Below are 20510 nucleotides of genomic sequence, written 5' to 3'. Positions count from 1 at the left end.
ATTCAAACGCTGTAATTATTGGAGTCAAACTGGATGCGCGGTTTGGCTCCTAAAGCTACTGTCCTCCTCGTGAAATTTTACTGAAGGGGAAAGCGTCAGCGTTTATTAAGTCACAGCTGTCCTTTCAAGAGAATTTGGGCCCCTTTTAGAAAATAGTGGGGCAAAGGGGAACGACTAGTCATTGGAACACCAGAAGTGCCCACTGATCCCCCAAATCAGGAGGACCTGACAGAGCCCCCCTGACTGCTTGGACTGCTTCTCTTATGGCCACGTTTCAGTCCATTCTTCTCACTTCCCCGTCATCCTCAACGTTCAGTAATACTGCCCTGATCTGGGTGCTCTCCTAAGTGTTCCATAAGTGGGTCCATATTTTCTAAATCAGCTATTAGGTTAAACAGTGTGTCAAAGGAGCGTTGTAAAGAGCACTTTTAAGATGCAAAAGAGTAGGACGTATAATATATATTCTCAGCTTATTGGGATTTCAGGAAATGAAAGGTACAGTATCTGTACCAATGTTAATCCCATGCTCATCTCTACTTGCATCCTCCCCCTTCAGTCTCCCTGTCTCTGCACACAGGGCCCCCTGTTACATGAATGTTTGTATCTCTCCTGCCTAGCACTCAATAAATGTTGGTTCAACTAAATTATATATTTTTTGTTGTGAATGTCATGACCCTGTGTTGTACTGGTCCGCTTCATTGATCAGTCTAAGCCTTCTAAGGCCGTTTTCCTGCCTATCCCAGACTACAGTCCTCTCCAAACTCTTAGAGTCTTTGTCATCTGTCCCATGAAATCCATCATCTTCTGTCTTGCACTATTCTTTAATTGCATCCTCACAGAGGGGATGTAAACTCCATAAGGGCAATGCAAGGTTAGCTCTTTTTTTTTTTTTTTTAATATTCACCAATATGCTTGCAAAGAACTGGGTCCAAGCCAGGGTGTTCAATAAAATATGTGTCAATTGATTTCTTAAAATTGCACCTCCAAATCTCATCAATAATTCTGTCTGACCAATAGTTACTTAAGATAAATGCTGAATGTATCTAATTTATAATAAGGTAAAATTTAGTTTTATTAATTCAATTTTAATAATGTCATCATTGCCTATTTATTCATTTTATAAAGACAGGGAAAATTTATAATAATTGAAAAAATTTATGTTACTGTGTTAGAATTATAATTCAGTTGGGTCATGGGGACTTTTATTTTGGTTTGATTAGTCAGTATAGTCAGGTATAAATGGAAATTAGCATGTTAACATAGCCACAAACAGTCAAAATAGGCACGGCTTATTTATTTAATATTTGCAAATCAGTCAATGCTGTGTATGCACTGTGATCTGTGAACACTGGTTCCTCACAACACATACACTGAAAGACACTCTTCATCTGCTTTTTCCCTTCTCCTCTGACAAATATCTGCTTCTCTGTGAAGGCTTCCTTGAGTCCCCCAAAATAGTGTTCTATGTACATAGCTATTATGATACATAACTTCTATACTTGTAGTTGACTGTTTATATATTCATCTCCTCTGCCAGACTGTATGATCCTTAAGATCAGACAATGTCTTCTATTTCTATTCTGCTTCCTAGTCCTTAAAAAAGACCTGGCACAACATAGGCATTTAACAATTTCAGTTGAGTTGACAAATGATAGCATAAGGCATGGCCATATAAGTTGAAACAGATAAAAATGGTAACAATGAGACTAACATCTATCGAATACTTGCTGTGTGTCAGGCACCGTTCCTCTTTGCTTGTTGTAACTCTTTTCACAACTTCTTGATATGGACACAATCGCTATATTTTATTTTAGAGATGAGGAAACTGTATCGCGGAGAGGTTAATAACAAACCAACACATAAAACCTTGTCTAAGCGTACACGCCTAGTATGTGGCTTAGCTGGAATTGAAAGCCAGGCAGACTGGCTCCAGGGTCCATCAGATTAACCATGACACGACTAATGACCCCACCAGGCAAAAATTCACAATGACCACCTTCAAATGACAAAGTGTAGCTCCACCATGACTGCAAATAGAGGCTGAGTTGGTGCATCTGACAAGTGCAGAAACTACCGGATGTACACATAAATAGAAGAGGCCATTCCATAGAGGCAGGGAGAGCAGCCAAGGGAGACAGCTTTAAAAGGACAGAAGTTCATTAAGCACAGGCAGTGGCAGTGCTAGTTGAACCTGCCACTGGGGAGCCTGGATCTAGGCCTGCCACTCCTCCACACCTGAGTCATAATTGTGTCTTCCTTCCTGGCAAAACCAATTTCGGCCACAGTCATCGACATCTTTTCCCCCTTTGAAAGCACTCAGGAAGAACAGAGAGATAAAGGTAAATGGTACTCCATCTGAAAGGCTTAATAAGTTCCTGGTGAGTTAGCCAGCCCTCCTCTCTCTGAGAGATCTCAAGAGATCCTTAATCTACTGCTGAAAATATTTATGATTTTATTGTTTCTTTTTCTTCAACTTTATGTCTTCACTGTGCTTTATACTAGCTTTCTCTCATCACCATTTTGTTACTTCAAATGCTTTGCACTAATCTCTGCCATCATCCCTCTTAGCTTAACATCTGTGTCTTTCCTCCTATACCCTTTCTCCTCTTATCTGTGAGAGACTGTGTACTCAGGCTGTTTTACTTTTCCCCATTCTGTATTTTTTGGATTCATCCGCACAGTCCTTTTTTCCACTACAGGTGTGCTCATTTCCTGGTTGGCAGATGCCGTCAATCGTGGAGACACTTAGTATTCTAGTCCCCAAACAAGCACACACAGCCCCAAGCAGGCAAAGAAGAAGAAACTGCTCTGTCCCAGGCATCAAATTGTACATCCCATACTACGGGCCTTTTTACCTATGAAGATCTAAGCCCATCTTGTACCTACAAGCTATGGTATTTTGTCCTGCGAAACTTATTTTAAGCAGTTGACTTGGAGGGTTATGGAATGAGAAACATGTTATCAGTTGGGAACCCAGTACAATGGGAGGTGGATGCCTAGAGGAACAGAGGGAAAAACCATCAAAAGAAGATTTGGTCAAGGGGAAGGTAAGGCAGAAAAAGGAATGTTTAAATGGAAACAATTTAGTGCCTGAGGCTGAGCTATTCTCTTAATTTCTATTCAACTGTTCTCCTGAGGTATTCTCTTAATTTCTCCAGGGAAGAAAAAAGTGATTTTATTAAAGATTCATCGACATCAACTCTGTTTTTCCTGACAGCACCGGGAGAAAGCTTGGGGCAGATCTGATACATTGGAGTGAAACGTTCCCGCCCTAGTAAATACGGCACATTTCCTGTAGCAGCGGGCATTCATCTCCGTCCATCATGAGACAGGCACGGCTATTCACTAGAAACAAATGTTCTAGATACAGTGTGTCAAACACCGAATGATGGAAACCTCTGAGAAGCCACAGGGAGTATGCTGGAAGCAAACAGACCAGAATGCTGAAAAGACCTCTGACCACTTTCCACAGCAGAGCATAACTTGGAACCAACCTGAAATAATGCATCTGACCTTCATAAAAGGGTAATGGATGGGCATTTAACATTAGGTCAGCCAGAACTTCAGAGAACAAATTCTAACAGGGACAGATGATGAGACAAAAATAAATGAATAAGGAGGTAGATAACTAAATATAAAAGATCTCCCCAAAGAAGGTTAAGCAGATAGTCTATTATGCATATTTGAAGAATGATCAGCCTCTGATACAGGTTTCCTTTCATTTTTGAGAACTTCTGGCCACTGAGGCAACCTACCTTCTGAGACCCACTCAGTGGTGTAAGAAACATGCAGTTTCCAGATCAATCTTACTTCATAATATTTCTAGACTAATTCAGGCTACCTCTACCCTGATTAATTACATTTGTTAAAAAGGAGTAACACCAAAAGACAGAGTTCTATTTTCCCCCTTTGGGAAAGAAATACCACCTGAAGTTAACTAGAAGGCATTATCTAAACTTAGAAAAGGTTGATCTGTGGATATATTTATCATATCACCATTCTACCTGTTTAAAATCTAGCTAGCTACCTGTATGTTTTTTAACATAAATGTGGCTAATAAAACTGAATTATAACATTAACATCATATAAACTTGATCCTTATACAGATATAACTTAGTTGCTTTTAGTTCAGCAATTCATGATTAATATTTAACGTATCAGTTGCTTATTATGTGTGATAGATACAACATCTTCAAAATGAGGAATAACAAATATGTGATGTTAATTATGCAAGAAGCTTCTTTCTAACAACAATAAAATGATACTTAGTGCTACTTAAAGCTGCATGAAATACAACAGTGAATCACTAGTTAACCTGATAAGTTCTGAGAAACCAGGCACATTCTGAATCTGCCTTTCTTTTCTTTTTTTAACATTAGTGTTAGAGAGGCACAGGTAAGAGTCAATAAAACTCAACTGTCTACCTACTCTGTAATATACTGTGCTAAAATTGAAAAGACCGTGGTTTGATTAGCTTTTTTAATCTATGCATGTTATCATAGGTGCTTTGATTTATATAAAATAGTACAAAGTACATGGCTGTTTCAAGTGCAGTTCCATGTACAGAGGGAGAATGGCTTAGATCAGTGTTTTCATTTTTGTTTTTTTACAACTGTGTTCTGTGGAGCCCAGGAGTACCAGAGGGCTCCCTGGGGCCAACTTGGGGTGATGAGGGAGTTCGTTCGTGGGGACTGCTCCTGGCACTCTGCCCCTGTTTCAAACAGAGAACTTTGCACTTATTATTCTGTAGCTTGTTTGAAACTCAGGGGCTTGGATCACTGTTGGAGCATCACCCAGAGGAAAAAAAAAAAAATGTAGATGTGGCATGCTTTCTTGGATTTGATCTGATTTTTTTTTTTTTTGAGGTACACGGGCCTCTCACCGCTGTGGCCTCTCCCGTTGCGGAGCGCAGGCTCAGCGGCCATGGCTCACGGGCCTAGCTGCTCCGCGGCATGTGGGATCTTCCCGGAACGGGGCACGAACTCGCGTCCCCTGCATCGGCAGGCAGACTCTGAACCACTGCGCCACCAGGGAAGCCCTTGATCTGATTTTTGAACACTCAAAAAAAGAACGGAACAATGCGTGATGGACTAAAGCAGTACAAACACTCAGCTGTACCCAGGAAGGATCAAAGGAGATTATCTCTCCCTTTAGCCATCATTGTTCAGGTTAAGTGCAGGCGAGCAAGCATTTGTTGCCAAAAAAAGTCACTTCTACTGAAGTTTGGAAAATGCCACTTCCACTCTGTCCCTAAGTTCATGCATTGCACGTGTTTATGAATGAAACATACATGATTTTTTTAAAAGATTACAGGCAAACGCATGATCTTGTATACAAAGGGACAGATAAAAGAGTCAGGGTAGAACGAGCAAGTGTTGCCTGTCTGCTAAGGGAAATGTCACGCACCCCCTTTGATGTATTATACAATACACTCGTTCCCCTCGGCCTCGCCGGATAATGTTGAGTGAGTGCTATGCAGAGTCCTGGCATTTTAAATATTAATCATGCTCTTCTTGGCTATAAAACATAAAATTATACAATATGGCTTAGAAATTACTAAAACCTACAGGGATTTTTTTCTTTTCTTTTTTAACTGTTCTTGTTTATTCACTTGAAATAATTAATTTTATCATTAGAGAAAATAAATATGTCACAGCTGGTTTCACACTGTATTTTTCTTTTCAAGTTCCAGCCTAGGAGTCCAAAACCCAACCTAAGTTCAATACAAATCCTCAGCCATGTGTTGGACATGACTGAACCCCAAGACCCTGTGCTCCGCATGTTAGAGACAACAAAGTGAATCAAGGCACTTATCCCATCCAGGACCCTGCGTTCTAAAGGGGCAAGTATACAGGGTCAAAAACAACTATAATCAGAAGAGAGAAGTGCAGGAAAACAGAAGCAGATGCCTGGGAGGTCAGGGGGAGTGAGAAAGTCTCATTAGTGGAATTGATTCGATTTTATGGAATAGGTGGCAGGAACAGGTGGACCAGTGCCGGTCCGCGGCCTGTCAGGAACCAGGCCGCACAGCAGGAGGTGAGCGGCGGTCGAGCAAGCGAAGCTTCATCTGCCGCTCCCCATAGCGCCCCATCGCTCGCGTTACCGCCTGACCCATCCCCCCCAACCCCCCACCGCTCCGTGGAAAAATTGTGTTCCAAGAAACCGGTCCCTGGTACCAAAAAGGTTGGGGACCTATGCTTTAAAGGTCTAATGATCTTTGCTCTTTTATTCACCAGTTGCGTGCTGCCTCAGGCAAGACACTAAACTCTTGGGACTCAGTTTCCACATCTGTTAAATGCAAAAGCAGAATCTTAAAATTTCCAAAATCTTTTAGGCTCTGATTCAACGATTCCATCATTTTTCCTAAGAGAAGTTGGAGGACACTATCAACCACACCTCTTTCCTGTCCCCAAAGGTCACATATATGATATAGACCACCCAAGCAAATGACAAGAGGAATTAAGCATGCCCAGGATATAAAGAGAAGAGGCAAGAAGTCAATAATCATACACTTATTTAGAAAGTGCCACATACAGTATGGTAATTAAAACCTAAACATCTGGAGAAAATGTAAACAGTGTCTAATGTTGGCATGTACCAAGAGACCGGCAAGAATGGTCAATGTGCTCTGAGGAACCAGGGTCCTATTTATAGGATACAAGTCTTGGAAGGCTCTCTCAGCAGGAAAGATATTAATTAAGTGGTGATGACACAGAAAGGAGAAAGAACTGGGATATGCGGGGGTGGGTGGGGCACAGGAAATATAAAGAACAAATAGTCTCTAGGTTTTTTCTTTGCTGGAAACACACTGTACAGACAGTACAAGGTTATAACAACTAAATGAATTGGCTGTTCTGAGTTTAAAAAAAAAAAACACTTTTTTTCTTCTTTTCTCCCCCAATGAATTCCACTTGGGATTCTGTATTCTGTAATCCTTAAAGATGTTATACAATACCGCATGAAGGGAGCATAGCTAAGGTTGGTTGGGGGCGATAGGAAAGGTACTGCTGATAGATGCACATTGAGTATAAAGAAGTTTTCTTTTTTAGGCAGAAAACAAATAAACTCAGTGAGAATTTAAGAGTAAGACTGAAATTTCAGCATTGATTTTTTTCTCTTTGATACATTTGTATTAGCTCTCCCCATCACCATCTACAACCCAGATGTTCATCTCTGCGGCAGGTTAAGTCATCTTTTCTCTTAGAATATTATATGTAGGAAGCCAATAAACTACTGCTGAAACCAACAAGACTTGGGATTTATCATGAACTGGGGGTGGGGGAGTACTTTCCCTCGGAGGCATGGTGAGGAATAGGTAGCCTGCCTCTCCTCTGGCACTAGGACCCCACTCATCCTTGTACTTTTGAGCCTACCTCATATATCAGAGGCCAGGTGCTGAGTTCCTTCGAAAGAGAGGATGCTTGAGCTAGGATAATACCTGGGAGCCAGATTTCTATGTCTCTTAGTCAAGATTTCCTAGACTGACATATGATGAGATTACAGTTTTTAGTGTAACAGACACATCCAAGGAAAGCTGCAGTAATTTACAGCAGGCTTGCAAAGAAATAGCCAATGAATGATCATCAATTTAAACTGCAAATAAGGGCCTGTTTCGTCCCGGCTGCTGATCCCAGTAATGCCCGTAACAAGCTGCCTGCAAAGCCAGGGCCTGATGCCTGCTGTTGGAGACATATTGATTGAAGAACTGTGCTTGTCCGCATAAGCAGCTAAAAATAGCCAGAAGAATGCAAAGGCAAAACAGGTTTCTGGGAATGGAAGAGAGTTACTCCGTTGTCAGTTTTATTCCAGTTGCTCTCACTGATGTGAAGAGGAGAGAGAAGTATCTGGTACAAAAGATGTTAACTTGTTAGACAGCACCCCAGAGACCTAAAAGAATGAATACAACCCTTTAAAGGAGCCTGCCTTTTCACTGGAGGACGCAGAAGTCCTAGGAGAATTAGAGCAAACCTCAATGCCTTTGTCCTGCATAATTAATACAGCCTGATATTTCTTTTCTTCTTCTTCTTCTTCTTTTTTTATAACATAAACTCTCATTGATTGGGAGAAATATAGTCACACTTTAAAATGTTGGGCAGGTACCATCTCTTTGGTTCAAGTATGTCCCTTTGTGGGGGAAAGTCCATATTTCATGGTGATAAATTCACCTCATAAGTAGAAAAACTGAACACAAATATACTGCTATGTCAACTTCATTGATTTTTGCACCATTGTAAAGACCTTCATCGTCCTCCAATATTTCTTAAATCTATCAGCATCTCAGAAAGTCACCCTGAAGGCCTCATTTATCTGTAGAGGAAAAGATCCTTCCTCCTAGGTTCACCCATAAACATTGTGATTTAAACAGCTCAGGCCTGCCTCTGCTTCTGGAAGTTAACCTGCAGAGAGAAAGCTGTTCTCAGAGTCACGGGCAATGGCTACTTCTTCTCTGGAAAAAGGATCAGCCAAGTCTTAATTTTAGCTAAATGCCCATGGCCAAATGTCTTTTTTTCTTTTTTTTGCGGTACAAGGGCCTCTCACTGTTGTGGCCTCTCCCGTTGCGGAGCACAGGCTCCGGACGCGCAGGCGCAGTGGCCATGGCTCACGGGCCCAGCCGCTCCGCGGCATGTGGAATCTTCCCGGACCAGGGCACGAACCCGTGTCCCCTGCATCGGCAGGCGGACTCTCAACCACTGCGCCACCAGGGAAGCCCCAAATATCTTTTTTGAAAGCCCTGCAGGTAACTACAGATTAAGTATGCAGCTTGATTGATATTGATGTATTAACATAAATAGATTCAGTGGCAGGGCTCCATTCTGTATCACATCTAAACTTTCCTTCTAGTCTTAGGAGCTACATCTGGACTTGAGATCCCACTCTTCAGGTGCTGCTCCTGTTAACAGTGTTGTAGTCTTCAGGTCACTACCACATACTCTGCTGCTACAGAAAAGCCTATGCCTACCTTCAATATTTGACATCCTATTTTTAAAAATATATTCCTTTCTAATGGCATTAATAAAACAGAGACTGTCACTAGATGAGAACAATTCTAAGTCTCTTCCAGCTGTAAATTCCTTTGTTTTCGACTGTATCCCTTTACAAACAGGAAAATGTAACTGACTCACCCAAAGTAACCTGCTAGGTGGAAGCAGAGTCAAAGACTTCTCAACTACAGAAAGTCATAGTGCATTTACTACTAGAATACGGGATCTTTGAGGGTAGAAAGCTGGCTTATTTCTTTCTGTATCCTATACTGCCTACAGATTGTTGATTGCTAAATGAAATTTACTAAAAATGTGAACTAGAGGAAAAATCAATAGGGGTTACAAGAATCAATTCAAAGCCAACAAACATAACTCAATCTCATTATAAAAAATAAAGGATATAAATTCAGCTCCTTAATTTAGGACTGTATACAGCAGATCAAAATTGTTTAGATGCAATTGTTGATGATGGACCGGTCATCAACCAGGAAGGGGAAGATAGGAGTGTTCAAGGGAAATCTCTAAATTTGTGAGGTTGACATTATTGAACTGTGCTGTCCAATACTGTGGCCATCAGCCACATGTGGCTACTTGCATTCAAATTAATTAAAACGAAATGAAATGTAAAATCTGGTTCCTCAGTCACACTAGCCATACTTCAAATAATAGCCCCAAGTGGTTAGTGTCTATAGTACTGGATAGCTTAGAGGAACATTTCTATCATTGTAGAAAGTTCTACTGAACACAGCTACTTATAGAGGATGATCACTACTTTCACTTCCAATAATTATATGAAGGAGAAGGAAGATGAGAAAAGGAGAATAAAGTGAAGAGAAAACATGATTAAGCCTTAACTATTCTGTGCTAAACACCTGACATGACTTAGTTCATATAATTCTTACAACTTTCCCCATGAGGTAGGTACTATAATTATCCCCATTTTCAATTTGATGACACTGTGCTTGGAGAGATTAAGTAAATCACCATAGGTATATACTTGTTAATTGGCTTAGCTGGGTTTTTACTCAAGCCATCTGACTCCAGAGTCTATGCACGATGGGAAATTATGCTGCTCCAAAATAAAAACTTGAAATGTTTACGGCCAGAAGAAACATTACGCCCTACCTAGGTGGTTCTTAATCCCAGATATGTACCAGAAGCACCTGGGAGCTTGTGCGCGATACGGTTCCCTGAGGCCTAACCCAGAGCAACAGGAGTGGGGCTAAGGTTTGCGTATGTGGGGAAGCCTAGTGCTCTGAATGTACAGCCAGAGTTGAGGATGACTGTTTAGGGATGTACTAATCTACCTTCCACAGTCCAGATGACAAAATGCGGCACCTACCTACCTACCCAAGGTCACTAACAGTACCCACTGACAGATCTGAAATGAGAACCTAGGTATCAGGGCTACCATCATAACAGAATATGGCTTAGGACACATGAATGAAAAACCTTTTTCTGCTTCCTGATGGATACTCATCTCTATTCATATAACTCACATAATACTTAGAAATTACATGTCAGAATTCAGAATTGGATAGTGCAAATTTTTAAAACCAAACAATGAATGTAACACCACTCTCCTCTTGAGACAAATAGGTCTTTCTCTTTTAAAAGCAGACATTTTCTTCCTAAGAAAATAACATCTTTCTCTGAAGAGTAAATAAACCCTCTTCATAAGAGTAGTATTATACAGTGGAAACGGTATGACTGCCAAGCAAGAAACCTGAATCTTGTCCCAATGTGCCCATAACTCTGTGATGGAGGCAAGTAATTTCCTTTCTTTGAACCTTAGTTTTCTCATCTGTAAAATTAGCATGTGGTGTATGATGATCACCAAGGTTCCTTCCCAGCATTGCCTCCATTCTGACATTTGTGTGCAGGCTGAATAAACTTTTGAAATGAAACTTCCAACCGGCTGTAGGACAATGCATTTACTTCAACTCTAGCCAATCTATTTACTCCATGTCAAGGGAAAACCGGGGGACATCACAAGAAAATCCCATCTTTTCTTCTGTTTTGTCAAGGCTCATTCTGATTCTTGTCACTGATTGGTCAGAGCTCTTAATAAGAGTCTGAACATCCACTCAACAAGACATTCCCTGTAGCTGTCTTTTGGAAATGGTAATGATATACCTACCCCATCTTCCTCCTACATTCACAGCTGCTGATCTGAAAATGATGATGTGTCAGACATTTTACCACCTTAACATCCATCAACTCATCTTTATATCTCTTAAAGCTTAACTGTATTGGATTTTTAGGTGGTTTAGAGAGGTTAGCCAGCCAAGACAGAAGTCACATCATGAATAAACAGCATTCTGAATATACATTTCTTACCTTACGCTTGTTGGTAGGACACACGTAGAGATAGCTTAAAATTGTTTTCAACCCAACTTTGTCATTCAGCTTCTCATAGGTTGTCCCGTAATCGGTTGACCTATAATTCAAAAGGAGCATTCATGAGGACAGAAGTATATACGTCATTTGTCTGCTTGTCAGTATAATGTATGTTTTACATAGTAGAATGGCTCTCCAGACGTTTCTAAATGATTCATGTAGTACATAATGATGCTTAATTATGTACACAGTAGCATCATGTGAGTGGTTAACATTTGCATTTAAATTGAATTGGTAAAAATTAAAACTCCATCTCTCACTGCTCCTTAAGGTACGTGCATTGCATAAAGAAAGTGTTTAATTTTCAAAGATTGAGAATGAGGGTGTCCCTTGAATTAACCAAAGAAATAAAGACCTTTTACTTAGATTTGACATTTCCAAACTTCTGCTTTATCTTTGGCAAGTGGAAAAGCAGGTTCTCCTGATTTATCTACAAGCTGTGTTTTCTCTCATGAGCCATAGAATATATGGTGGGTCAGTCCCTCCAAAGGTCATTCAGTCTTTTCCTATTATTTAAGAATAAGAGAATGTCTTGATAATAAGTGAAATTTCACAATTCTAGCTGGTAGCCTTTTCCAGCGTTAAGCCACCTGGAGTTGGGAGAATATCACTTCTTGGTACTGACTATCTTTTTTGGAGATTCTCTCCTCTCTTCTTGATACTGGTCAGTAACTTATTAATTCAGACTGAATAAATAGGCCTTAATCACCTCTTCTATGTAAATCTATTACATATTTCAGAATTGTACATCTTATTAGATCAACACTGCAACCATGTACAGTAGGAAATATTATCTGTATTTGAAGAAAGTGGTTCAGAGAACTTAAGTGACCTATTCAAAGCCAGTTAGAATTTGACTCTAGGTATCATGGCCCTAAGCCCTGTTTTGTTTACATTATACCATAGCTCTGTTTGTTTTTTAATTTAAAGGAAACATATAAAATCTCTTGTCAGCCTTCTTTATACATATAGGAGATTCCCAATGAAAATTCATTCATTCATTCCTTTACATTTGTAAAGCCTCTAAAATGGACCAGGACTTGTGCTATGTAGCAGGATACAACACATGCCCCTACTCGCAAGAATCTAACAGCTTTTTGTTTTATTTTATTTATTTATTTATTTATTTTTGGCTGCATGGGTCTTTGTTGTTGCACATGGGCTTTCTCTAGTTGCAGCGAGCAGGGGCTACTCTTCGTTGTGGTACGCGGGCTTCTCATTGCAGTGGCTTTTCTTGTTGCAGAGCGTGCACTTTAGGCGCATGGGCTTCAGAAGTTTTGGCTCGCGGGCTCTAGAGCACAGGCTCAGCAGTTGTGGTGCATGGGCTTAGTTGCTCTGCGGCATGTGGGATCTTCCCAGACCAGGGCTCAAACCCGTGTCCCCTGCGTTGGCAGGTGGATTCTTAACCATTGTGCCACCAGGGAAGTCCCAAGAATCTAACAGCTTTGAGAGGCAGAAAAAATGTTGTAATGTGTTATGTGTAATGAAAGAGATAAAAATTAACAAGACTCAGAAAATAAAGTTGGTTTAATTAGAAAACCACAAAAATGTAATTATTTTATTTCTGATATTGATAGAAGTTGCATATTCCCATAGACCATAAAGACTAAATAGAAGAATTTTCTGTTAACTACCTCAACACCATATATTAAGAGCCTACTCTGGACCAGGCACTGGAGACAGAAAGCTATAAAATAGAAGTTCCTGGAATTAAGGAATTAAGAATTATTGTGGCTGGGGACCCAGGGATCTCTTTACCCTAAAAATTTATATATACATATATATAATACATAAATATTATAAATGACATTATATTATTATAATATATAATATTATATATATAAATTATAAGTAAATAAATATAAATAGTCAGTACTTTATAAAATTTAGACTATACTCCAAATCACTGAAGATTGGAGTGGTATGAAAAGTTTCTTGGAAGGACTATGGACCTTAAAAATGGAAAATCGGTAGGGCTTTAGAAAAGGGATATAGAGTTGACCCTTGAACAGCAGGGGAGTTAGGGGCACCAACTAAATATTCCTGTAGTCAAAAATCAGCCTATAACTTACAGTCAGCCCTATATATATATATATATGTGGTTTCTCCACATCTGTGGTTCTGCATTCAAGGATTCAAACAACCACAGACTGTGTAGTACTATAGTATTTACTACTGAAAAATATCCATGTATTAGTGGATGCACACAGTTCAAACCTGTGCTGTTCAAGGGTCAGCTGCAGTCAGGGCATCAAAAACTAGAAGTGCCTTGTGTAATCCAAATGTATAACTGGATTTCCTCAGGACCAGTCTGTGCTCTAGCCGAACGGAACAAACGCTGGCTTGATAGCCAAGAATATTTGAAGAATAATCCCAAACTCTTCACAGAAGATCTTATCCATGAACCACAACAAACTTCTTTAAATCCTCCTTCCATGTTTACTTTTTTCTCCTCAAACTCATCTTGATGTGAAAATCCCTTCTACTTTCTAAGAAATATCTGAGACTTCTTCCCTTACTCAGTCTAATCTTGGTGTTTGACTATTTTTTCCCACTCTTACCCTGGCCTTACTGGGTCTACTTTCTCTTCTTATTAAGACTTGCTTGTCTCCAAAATTTCACTAGTCTTTCTCTAACTCCTTTTATTGGATAACTTTTTCTACTTAGTATTCTGAACAATACTCACAAGTTCAAGAACAAAAAACCCAGACTCAAAATCTATGGGGGGCAGTGACAAGAGGAGGATGAAATGTACAAATACCTCTACATTAATAAATTTTGCCTAGTGATAGGTGGAAATCAATAGGACTATGTTGGAGATGAGAGAACGGTTCAATTTTTCTAGTGGGATAATGGAAAGGAGGCCAGAGAGGTAGGGATCAGTCTATAAAAGCATGATAATTAGTTTCTTATAATTTCTATCAACTCGATCTCTGAGCTACTCAATGAATATTTTTACATTCAAAAAACATACTACAGGGCTTCCCTAGTGGCACAGTGGTTGAGAGTCTGCCTGCCGATGTGGGGGACACGGGTTCGTGCCCTGGTCTGGGAAGATCCCATGTGCCGTGGAGCGGCTGGGCCCGTGAGCCATGGCCGCTGAGCCTGTGCATCCGGAGCCTGTGCTCTGCAACGGCAGAGGCCACAACAGTGAGAGGCCCGCGTACAGCAAAAAAAAACACCAAAAACCAAACAAACAAAAAACATACTACAAGGGCAAACCCTGTGTGTGTGTGTGTGTGTGTGGGTGTGTGTGTGTATTTAACTGAAATCCCAATGTGACAAGATGATAATGGAGTGACTATTTCAGATTTACATTAACAACTTCTTTTTCAGATAGCTTACAATATGTTATTGGGCATTTTTCTCTTGTTATAACATCACCAATCCAGATACCTCAGGTATCTTCCATTACTTTTTGTGCCATTTTTTGCCCCTTGATTTTCCAAAGCTCAAAAAGTGAATCGAAATTTGTTAATTCTCAATTCCAGCAGAACTAAAGGTTTAAACATTATGGTATTATAATAATTGATAGATAGAAAGAAGAAAAAAAAATGACGTATTTCGACACACCCCAAATGGCATAGACTGGCAATTCTCCATGGTTGTCCCACAGAGCTAGAATTAGAGTGTTGACAAGTATCATAGGTAAAACTAACAGACAGCTGGGATACACTGGTACAATGACACAGGAGTGAAAATACTCAATATTGGCAAACCAGTTGGCAAACAGTTACTGCACCAAGTTCACAGAATAGCTACTTCCACCAGCTTCACCACCATGGTCTCTTCTTGGAGAACTCCCAGATCCCTCACAGTCCCAGCAACCGAAAGATTGAGGGCTGGCACAGCAGAGGTCCCCAAGAAACTTGCTCCAGCACCTGTTCTGAATGGCCACTGCCTACTCCAGTCAGCCTGAGCCCCAGTGGAGGAGACAGTGACCTTGGAGGAGGCACTGCACCCTGGGAGGCAATTCCCAGTGCCCGTCTGCAAACTCCCCTTCACAGCTAACACATGCTTCTAGTTATGCCTGCATGGTCAAATGCGGGAAATTCAGTCTCCTAGGTATGTGGACTCTAAAAGAGCAGGAGAAAGACAGACAGTTGAGCAGCAGGCTGGCCGTTGAGCCAGTGCACTAGCTGTTAAATATTTTAAGTATTATCTCTAGATATGGGGGAGAGGAGTGTGACCTAAGATCAAAAAATGTTAGGAAACACTTGTTAAGGCAAAATTTAATGTTTCTTCACTTCAGAACTTAGAAATTTTATTATTCTTATATACATGCATAAATTTTATTATTCTAATATACACTGTGAACCTCTTACATGCCTACTGCATGCAGCATTTTCAAAGCATATTTGATTATAGGATCCATTCTTGAGAGATATCTAATGAGATTAGTGTTCTGAACAATATACTTTGGGAAACAATATGAATAACAACAAAAAAGCCAAAAAAAGATATGGATCTTGGTTTCTTAAGAAAAGGAGAATAAAAATATTTAAAACAAATCAAATCGGCAAAGAGAAATGCCAGTTATGCTAACCACAGTGACTGCTGTTGTAAAGGCAATAAAGGGAAGTAATCTTAAAAAATATGTATCATACACAGACATATTTAAGACACAATATAAGCAGCCTTGATAAATAGCAAATGATTAAATCAAGGATTGCAGGTTCTTCCTTTTGATCCTTAATCCTTATTCTACCCTTTCTATGAACGTATCTTAAATAGTGACTTTTAGAACGTTTCAAAGATGTCTTTATTTAAGTATTTACTATATGCATAGAACTAAGATGAGCTTCTCTAAGGGGCAGAGAAACCATATTCAAGGCATGGCACCTGCCTTCCAAGAACTTACGATCTCTTTGTAAAGACAAAAAGTCCCCCAGTTGAAGGGATGAATACACGGCATGGCTAGTTTCCACAAGGAGTGGCAGAAATAAAATGTGTGATTCGATTTCCTCTACTATAATTTTATAACATCAAATGAGATAATAAATAAGCACAGAATCATTTGTAAACTAAATTAATCCATAAAAAGTGCCGAGCACAATAGCTGGTCTGTAATAAACAATCTACAAATGATAGCTTTTGTTGTACATTTTATCACTCATCTTTTTTTCTTGATTTTTCATATTCTTTGCCCAACACTTAACTAAAACCCATCACATGAACCCTCAAGGAAAATCTGAATCACTGAAAATGAGTTAGAGTTAGTTTGCTTAGAAGATAAGACTATTTCATCAAGCTATTACCATTTTAAAATGTAACCACATTTAACCTATCATATTTTAAAGGATATGTGCTAGTACCTTTGTGTGGGTCTTGGATCAGAAAGATAAGGGTAAGAACTGGAATTTGATAGTTAAAGATTTTGCACTCTGCTTCTGTAATAATTGTGCCAGGATCCCATTGCTGAATAGACTGCTATGCTTAAGAAACCTAACAGAAAATAAAAATGAACATTTATTGGGTGCTTACAATGTGATCTAAGCTCTTCAGCGCATACAGAATCCCATGAGATGCACACTGATGGTCACATGCTACAGATAAGGAAGGCTCAGATGTATAAGTAAGCTGCTTAACTAAGGCCACAGAACTTGGAGGTACAGCCCTCATTCTGGGCTGTATCCTTAATCCCATGCTGCACTGGCTCTCTCCAAAGTTACAAGAGGAAAAGGAAATACACTTACAAAATCTAGCTTTGTATTTCTTAGTGAAAGGAATATGAACTGAAATCATTAGAAGTCCCTTGTGGTATAGGCCAAAACTTCGCTTCTCTTCATACTTAGTAAAAATACAGAGGCCCTGCCAGGGAGAATCGATATTAAGAAAAGCATAACCAGGGCTTTCCCAGTGGCGCAGTGGTTGAGAATCTGCCTGCCAATGCAGGGGACCAGGGTTCAAGCCCTGGTCCGGGAAGATCCCACATGCCACAGAGCAACTAAGCCCGTGCGCCACAACTACTGAGCCTGTGCTCTAGAGCCCATGAGCCACAACTACTGACCCACGTGCCACAACTACTGAAGCCCGTGCACCTAGGGCCAGTGCTATGCAGCAAGAGAAGCCACAGCAATGAGAAGCCCGCGCACCGCAACGAAGAGTAGCCCCCGCTCGCCGCAACTAGAGAAAGCCCGCGCGCAGCAACGAAGACCCAACACAGCCAAAAATAAATAAAATAAATAAATTAAAAAAAAAAAAAAAACAGAAAAGCATAACCAGAAACTCTCACAATGATGTACGAGGAAGAGAAAGTATGTCTTTGATCTGGTCCACCTTGGCTCCTGGGAGCCAAGAAATATGCACAGAGTGAGTGGGTCAAACTGTTCATGATTTGATAATGGCTCATGAAGATTACCAGGACGCCACAGCCTAACAGCACAAGCAATGACTTGAAGTCGAACAGAACTGGGCTCAGGAGCTCACTACCTGAGTAACCAAGCAGTCAGTGTACTGGTCTCCATAACAAACTCCAGACTTGCTATAGAAAAGTCACATTTACTTTTATATCTAATAGGTTTGCAATATAATTCTGAGATGTGCATTCCTCAATCCCTCTCCTTTTCCCCTCTCCTCCTACCCCTGCCAACTCCAGCCTTGTTATTCTCTGTATCTAGAAAGCTCTTTCCCCAGATACCCTGACAGATGGCCCCTCAGTTCTTTCTGGACACCATTCGTGCTGTATGAAATAGTGACCCCCCCTCACTCTCCCAGCACACGGCACCTCCTTAGCTTCTTTTATTTTCATAGTATTTACCCCCCTCTGATAGATTTTTAGTTTTTTTTTTTTTTTTTTTATTGTCTGTCATCTTCCACCAGAATGTAAGCTCCATGAGAGTAGGAAAGATGTCTGTTTTGTGCACAGCTGTCTTCCTAGCTCTCAGTGTCCCCCAGACACTTGTGAAACCCAATTGTTTTCGGCTGAGTGGCTGACTTCACAGATGTTTGCTCTTCTTGTGTGGCCCACTGGATTTCTACTAATGCAAAATTAAGAGGCTCACTTAGTCTGGCAAAAACCACTGCAGTCCCTGCCGTGTGCAGATACAATCAGCTGTGCAGGATGAAGCCGGACTAGGGCAGTGAGCGTGTTCTATGCTCCTCTACTTTTTAATGGAGAAACCTCTGCCTGGCGTCTCTTTCCTTACTACTCTAAGTACCATAAGGACGGCGCACATCTTTGCTCATCCCCAAGTCCCTAGTCTCCAGGATGAGGCTGGCACATAACAGGCGCCTTCTGCATACCGAGGCTGAATGAATACATGAAGCCTGATGGACACACTCTCTGAACCAAGGATGAGCCAGGCTACTTCTTCAAAAAGGCTTTAGAAAGTATCCAAACAACCTGACCCCCTCCTTCTCCACCTCCAGGCCCCAGAGAGGGGAGATACTCTCTCCCAGACACCGTGCCATATTGCCAAGGTCACAAAACCAAGACTCAGGCTGTAGAGGGAAGCCTGGAGACAGGAAGCATCAAGGCATCACTGAAATCAGCTCAAATGAGATGTCCTGAAAGCAGAACAGCGTTTACCTCTAAATCAAGCGGCTGCGGCTTCTGTGTTTTGTTTCTTTCCTAAAATCATTAAGAGCAGCCACCTCCATTGTTCCTGGTGCATTTGGAGGCATAAAAATAGCTTCCAAAGGCAAAGGTTCACTGGCTGCATCGCAGACTCCGCTCCTGCGTAACTCAGGATGCATGAGGTTAAAGCAGTGAGAATAATTTAGGGTTTGGAAAATGTTTGCGAGTGAGTCGACATTTAAATAACTTCATTATCATTCACTGACAGATTTTTTTAACTTGTCAGTGCAACTGATATTTCTATTACCATGTTATAACAAACCTCTGCACATTTAAAGCACAGTCACCAGATTCCATTAGTCTACCCACTGTCAAGAAAATATGTCCCAAACCATTTTTCATAATACCTCGAGAATAGGCAGTCTACATCAAATGATGACGTGGGGCTGAAGGAAACTGTCTCCTGCTTCCTAAGGATTCTGCCCTGAAATACGTTTGCCTGTCAGCCTAAACATATAATTTAAATGTGCTGCTGAGACATTATGGTGAATCCAGAGCTGAACAAGCTTCCCTCCATTGCTTGGATACACTGAGCCTTTCAGATCAACCTGCAGAATCAGAGCAAAGGGGGTTCAAGAGCAGGATCCGGGGGAGGCATGTCAACGTGCTATACAGATGCTTCCACTCTGCCACGTGCCACAGTACTTGCAATGTAATTTAATTTGTAATAAAAAGCTGTTTGGGCTTCCCTGGTGGTGCAGTGGTTGAGAGTCCGCCTGCCGATGCAGGGGACACGGATTTGTGCCCCGGTCCGGGAAGATCCCACATGCCGCGTAGCGGCTGGTGCCGTGAGCCATGGCCGCTGGGCCTGCGCGTCCGGAGCCTGTGCTCCGCAACGGGAGAGGCCACAGCAGTGAGAGGCCCGCGTACCGCAAAAAAAAACCCACAAAACTGTTTATTTTCTAAATGTAAGGGACAGTACCTATGTGTTAATAAGCTGTGAAAGTCCTCTCTCATCTTTCTGGTCTTTCTTTGCTATCATTCTTCCTTTCCTTGTATCCTCATACTGTGCTTTTTTTTAATTGAAGTATAGTCGATTTGCAATGTTGTGTTAATTTCTGCTATACAGCAAAGTGATTCAGTTATACATAGATATATATTCTTTTTCATATTCTTTTCCATTATGGTTTATCACAGGATATTGAATGTAGTTCCCTGCATCACACCGTGTTCTTGATGCTTCTAGTCACGCAGGGCAGCTGAGATAAGAAACTTGAATATATTTGATTGTAAGTGTATGGATATTGCTCCGTGGGAAAGCGGCGATAGAGAATACAAGACGTTGCCACCCACAGACATTTCTGCAGTAAGTAAACTGATCTATATTACAGTTAACGTTAAAGAAAGGGGTTACCCTTACCTCTGAACTATCTTCCAATTCATTTTCTGAGTATAAAAATAACCAGAATTGGCACTGATACCCAGATCTCTGACTATGTTGCTTAAGAAAGGGAGGACAAATTAATTTAGGCAGCGGTCTCCTGGTCAGCTTTTTGGGGAACGGGTACAGAGAAGAGTAATTTTCCTAACGAGGTGATGCCCATGAGTTC

At 40.7% G+C, this 20510-nt stretch overlaps 1 protein-coding gene across 3 annotated transcripts in view; it reads right to left on the bottom strand.

Moving 5' to 3' along the window:
* The window catches only part of SORCS1 (sortilin related VPS10 domain containing receptor 1), a gene marked incomplete at its 5' end in the record, with an annotated part of 555414 nt that overhangs the window by 248796 nt on the left and 286108 nt on the right, over window positions 1-20510 (bottom strand). For all 3 annotated transcript variants that reach the window (XM_082855012.1, XM_082855013.1, XM_082855011.1), the window contains one exon: window positions 11322-11421. In XM_082855012.1, the coding sequence (XP_082711138.1) occupies window positions 11322-11421 (100 nt within the window). The remainder of the gene's footprint in view (window positions 1-11321; window positions 11422-20510) is intronic.

The sequence above is a fragment of the Leucopleurus acutus genome, assembly GCF_964270905.1.
Source record: "Leucopleurus acutus genome assembly, chromosome: 14".
Lineage (NCBI taxonomy): Eukaryota > Metazoa > Chordata > Mammalia > Artiodactyla > Delphinidae > Leucopleurus > Leucopleurus acutus.
This window is presented reverse-complemented; position numbering and strand designations above follow the sequence as displayed.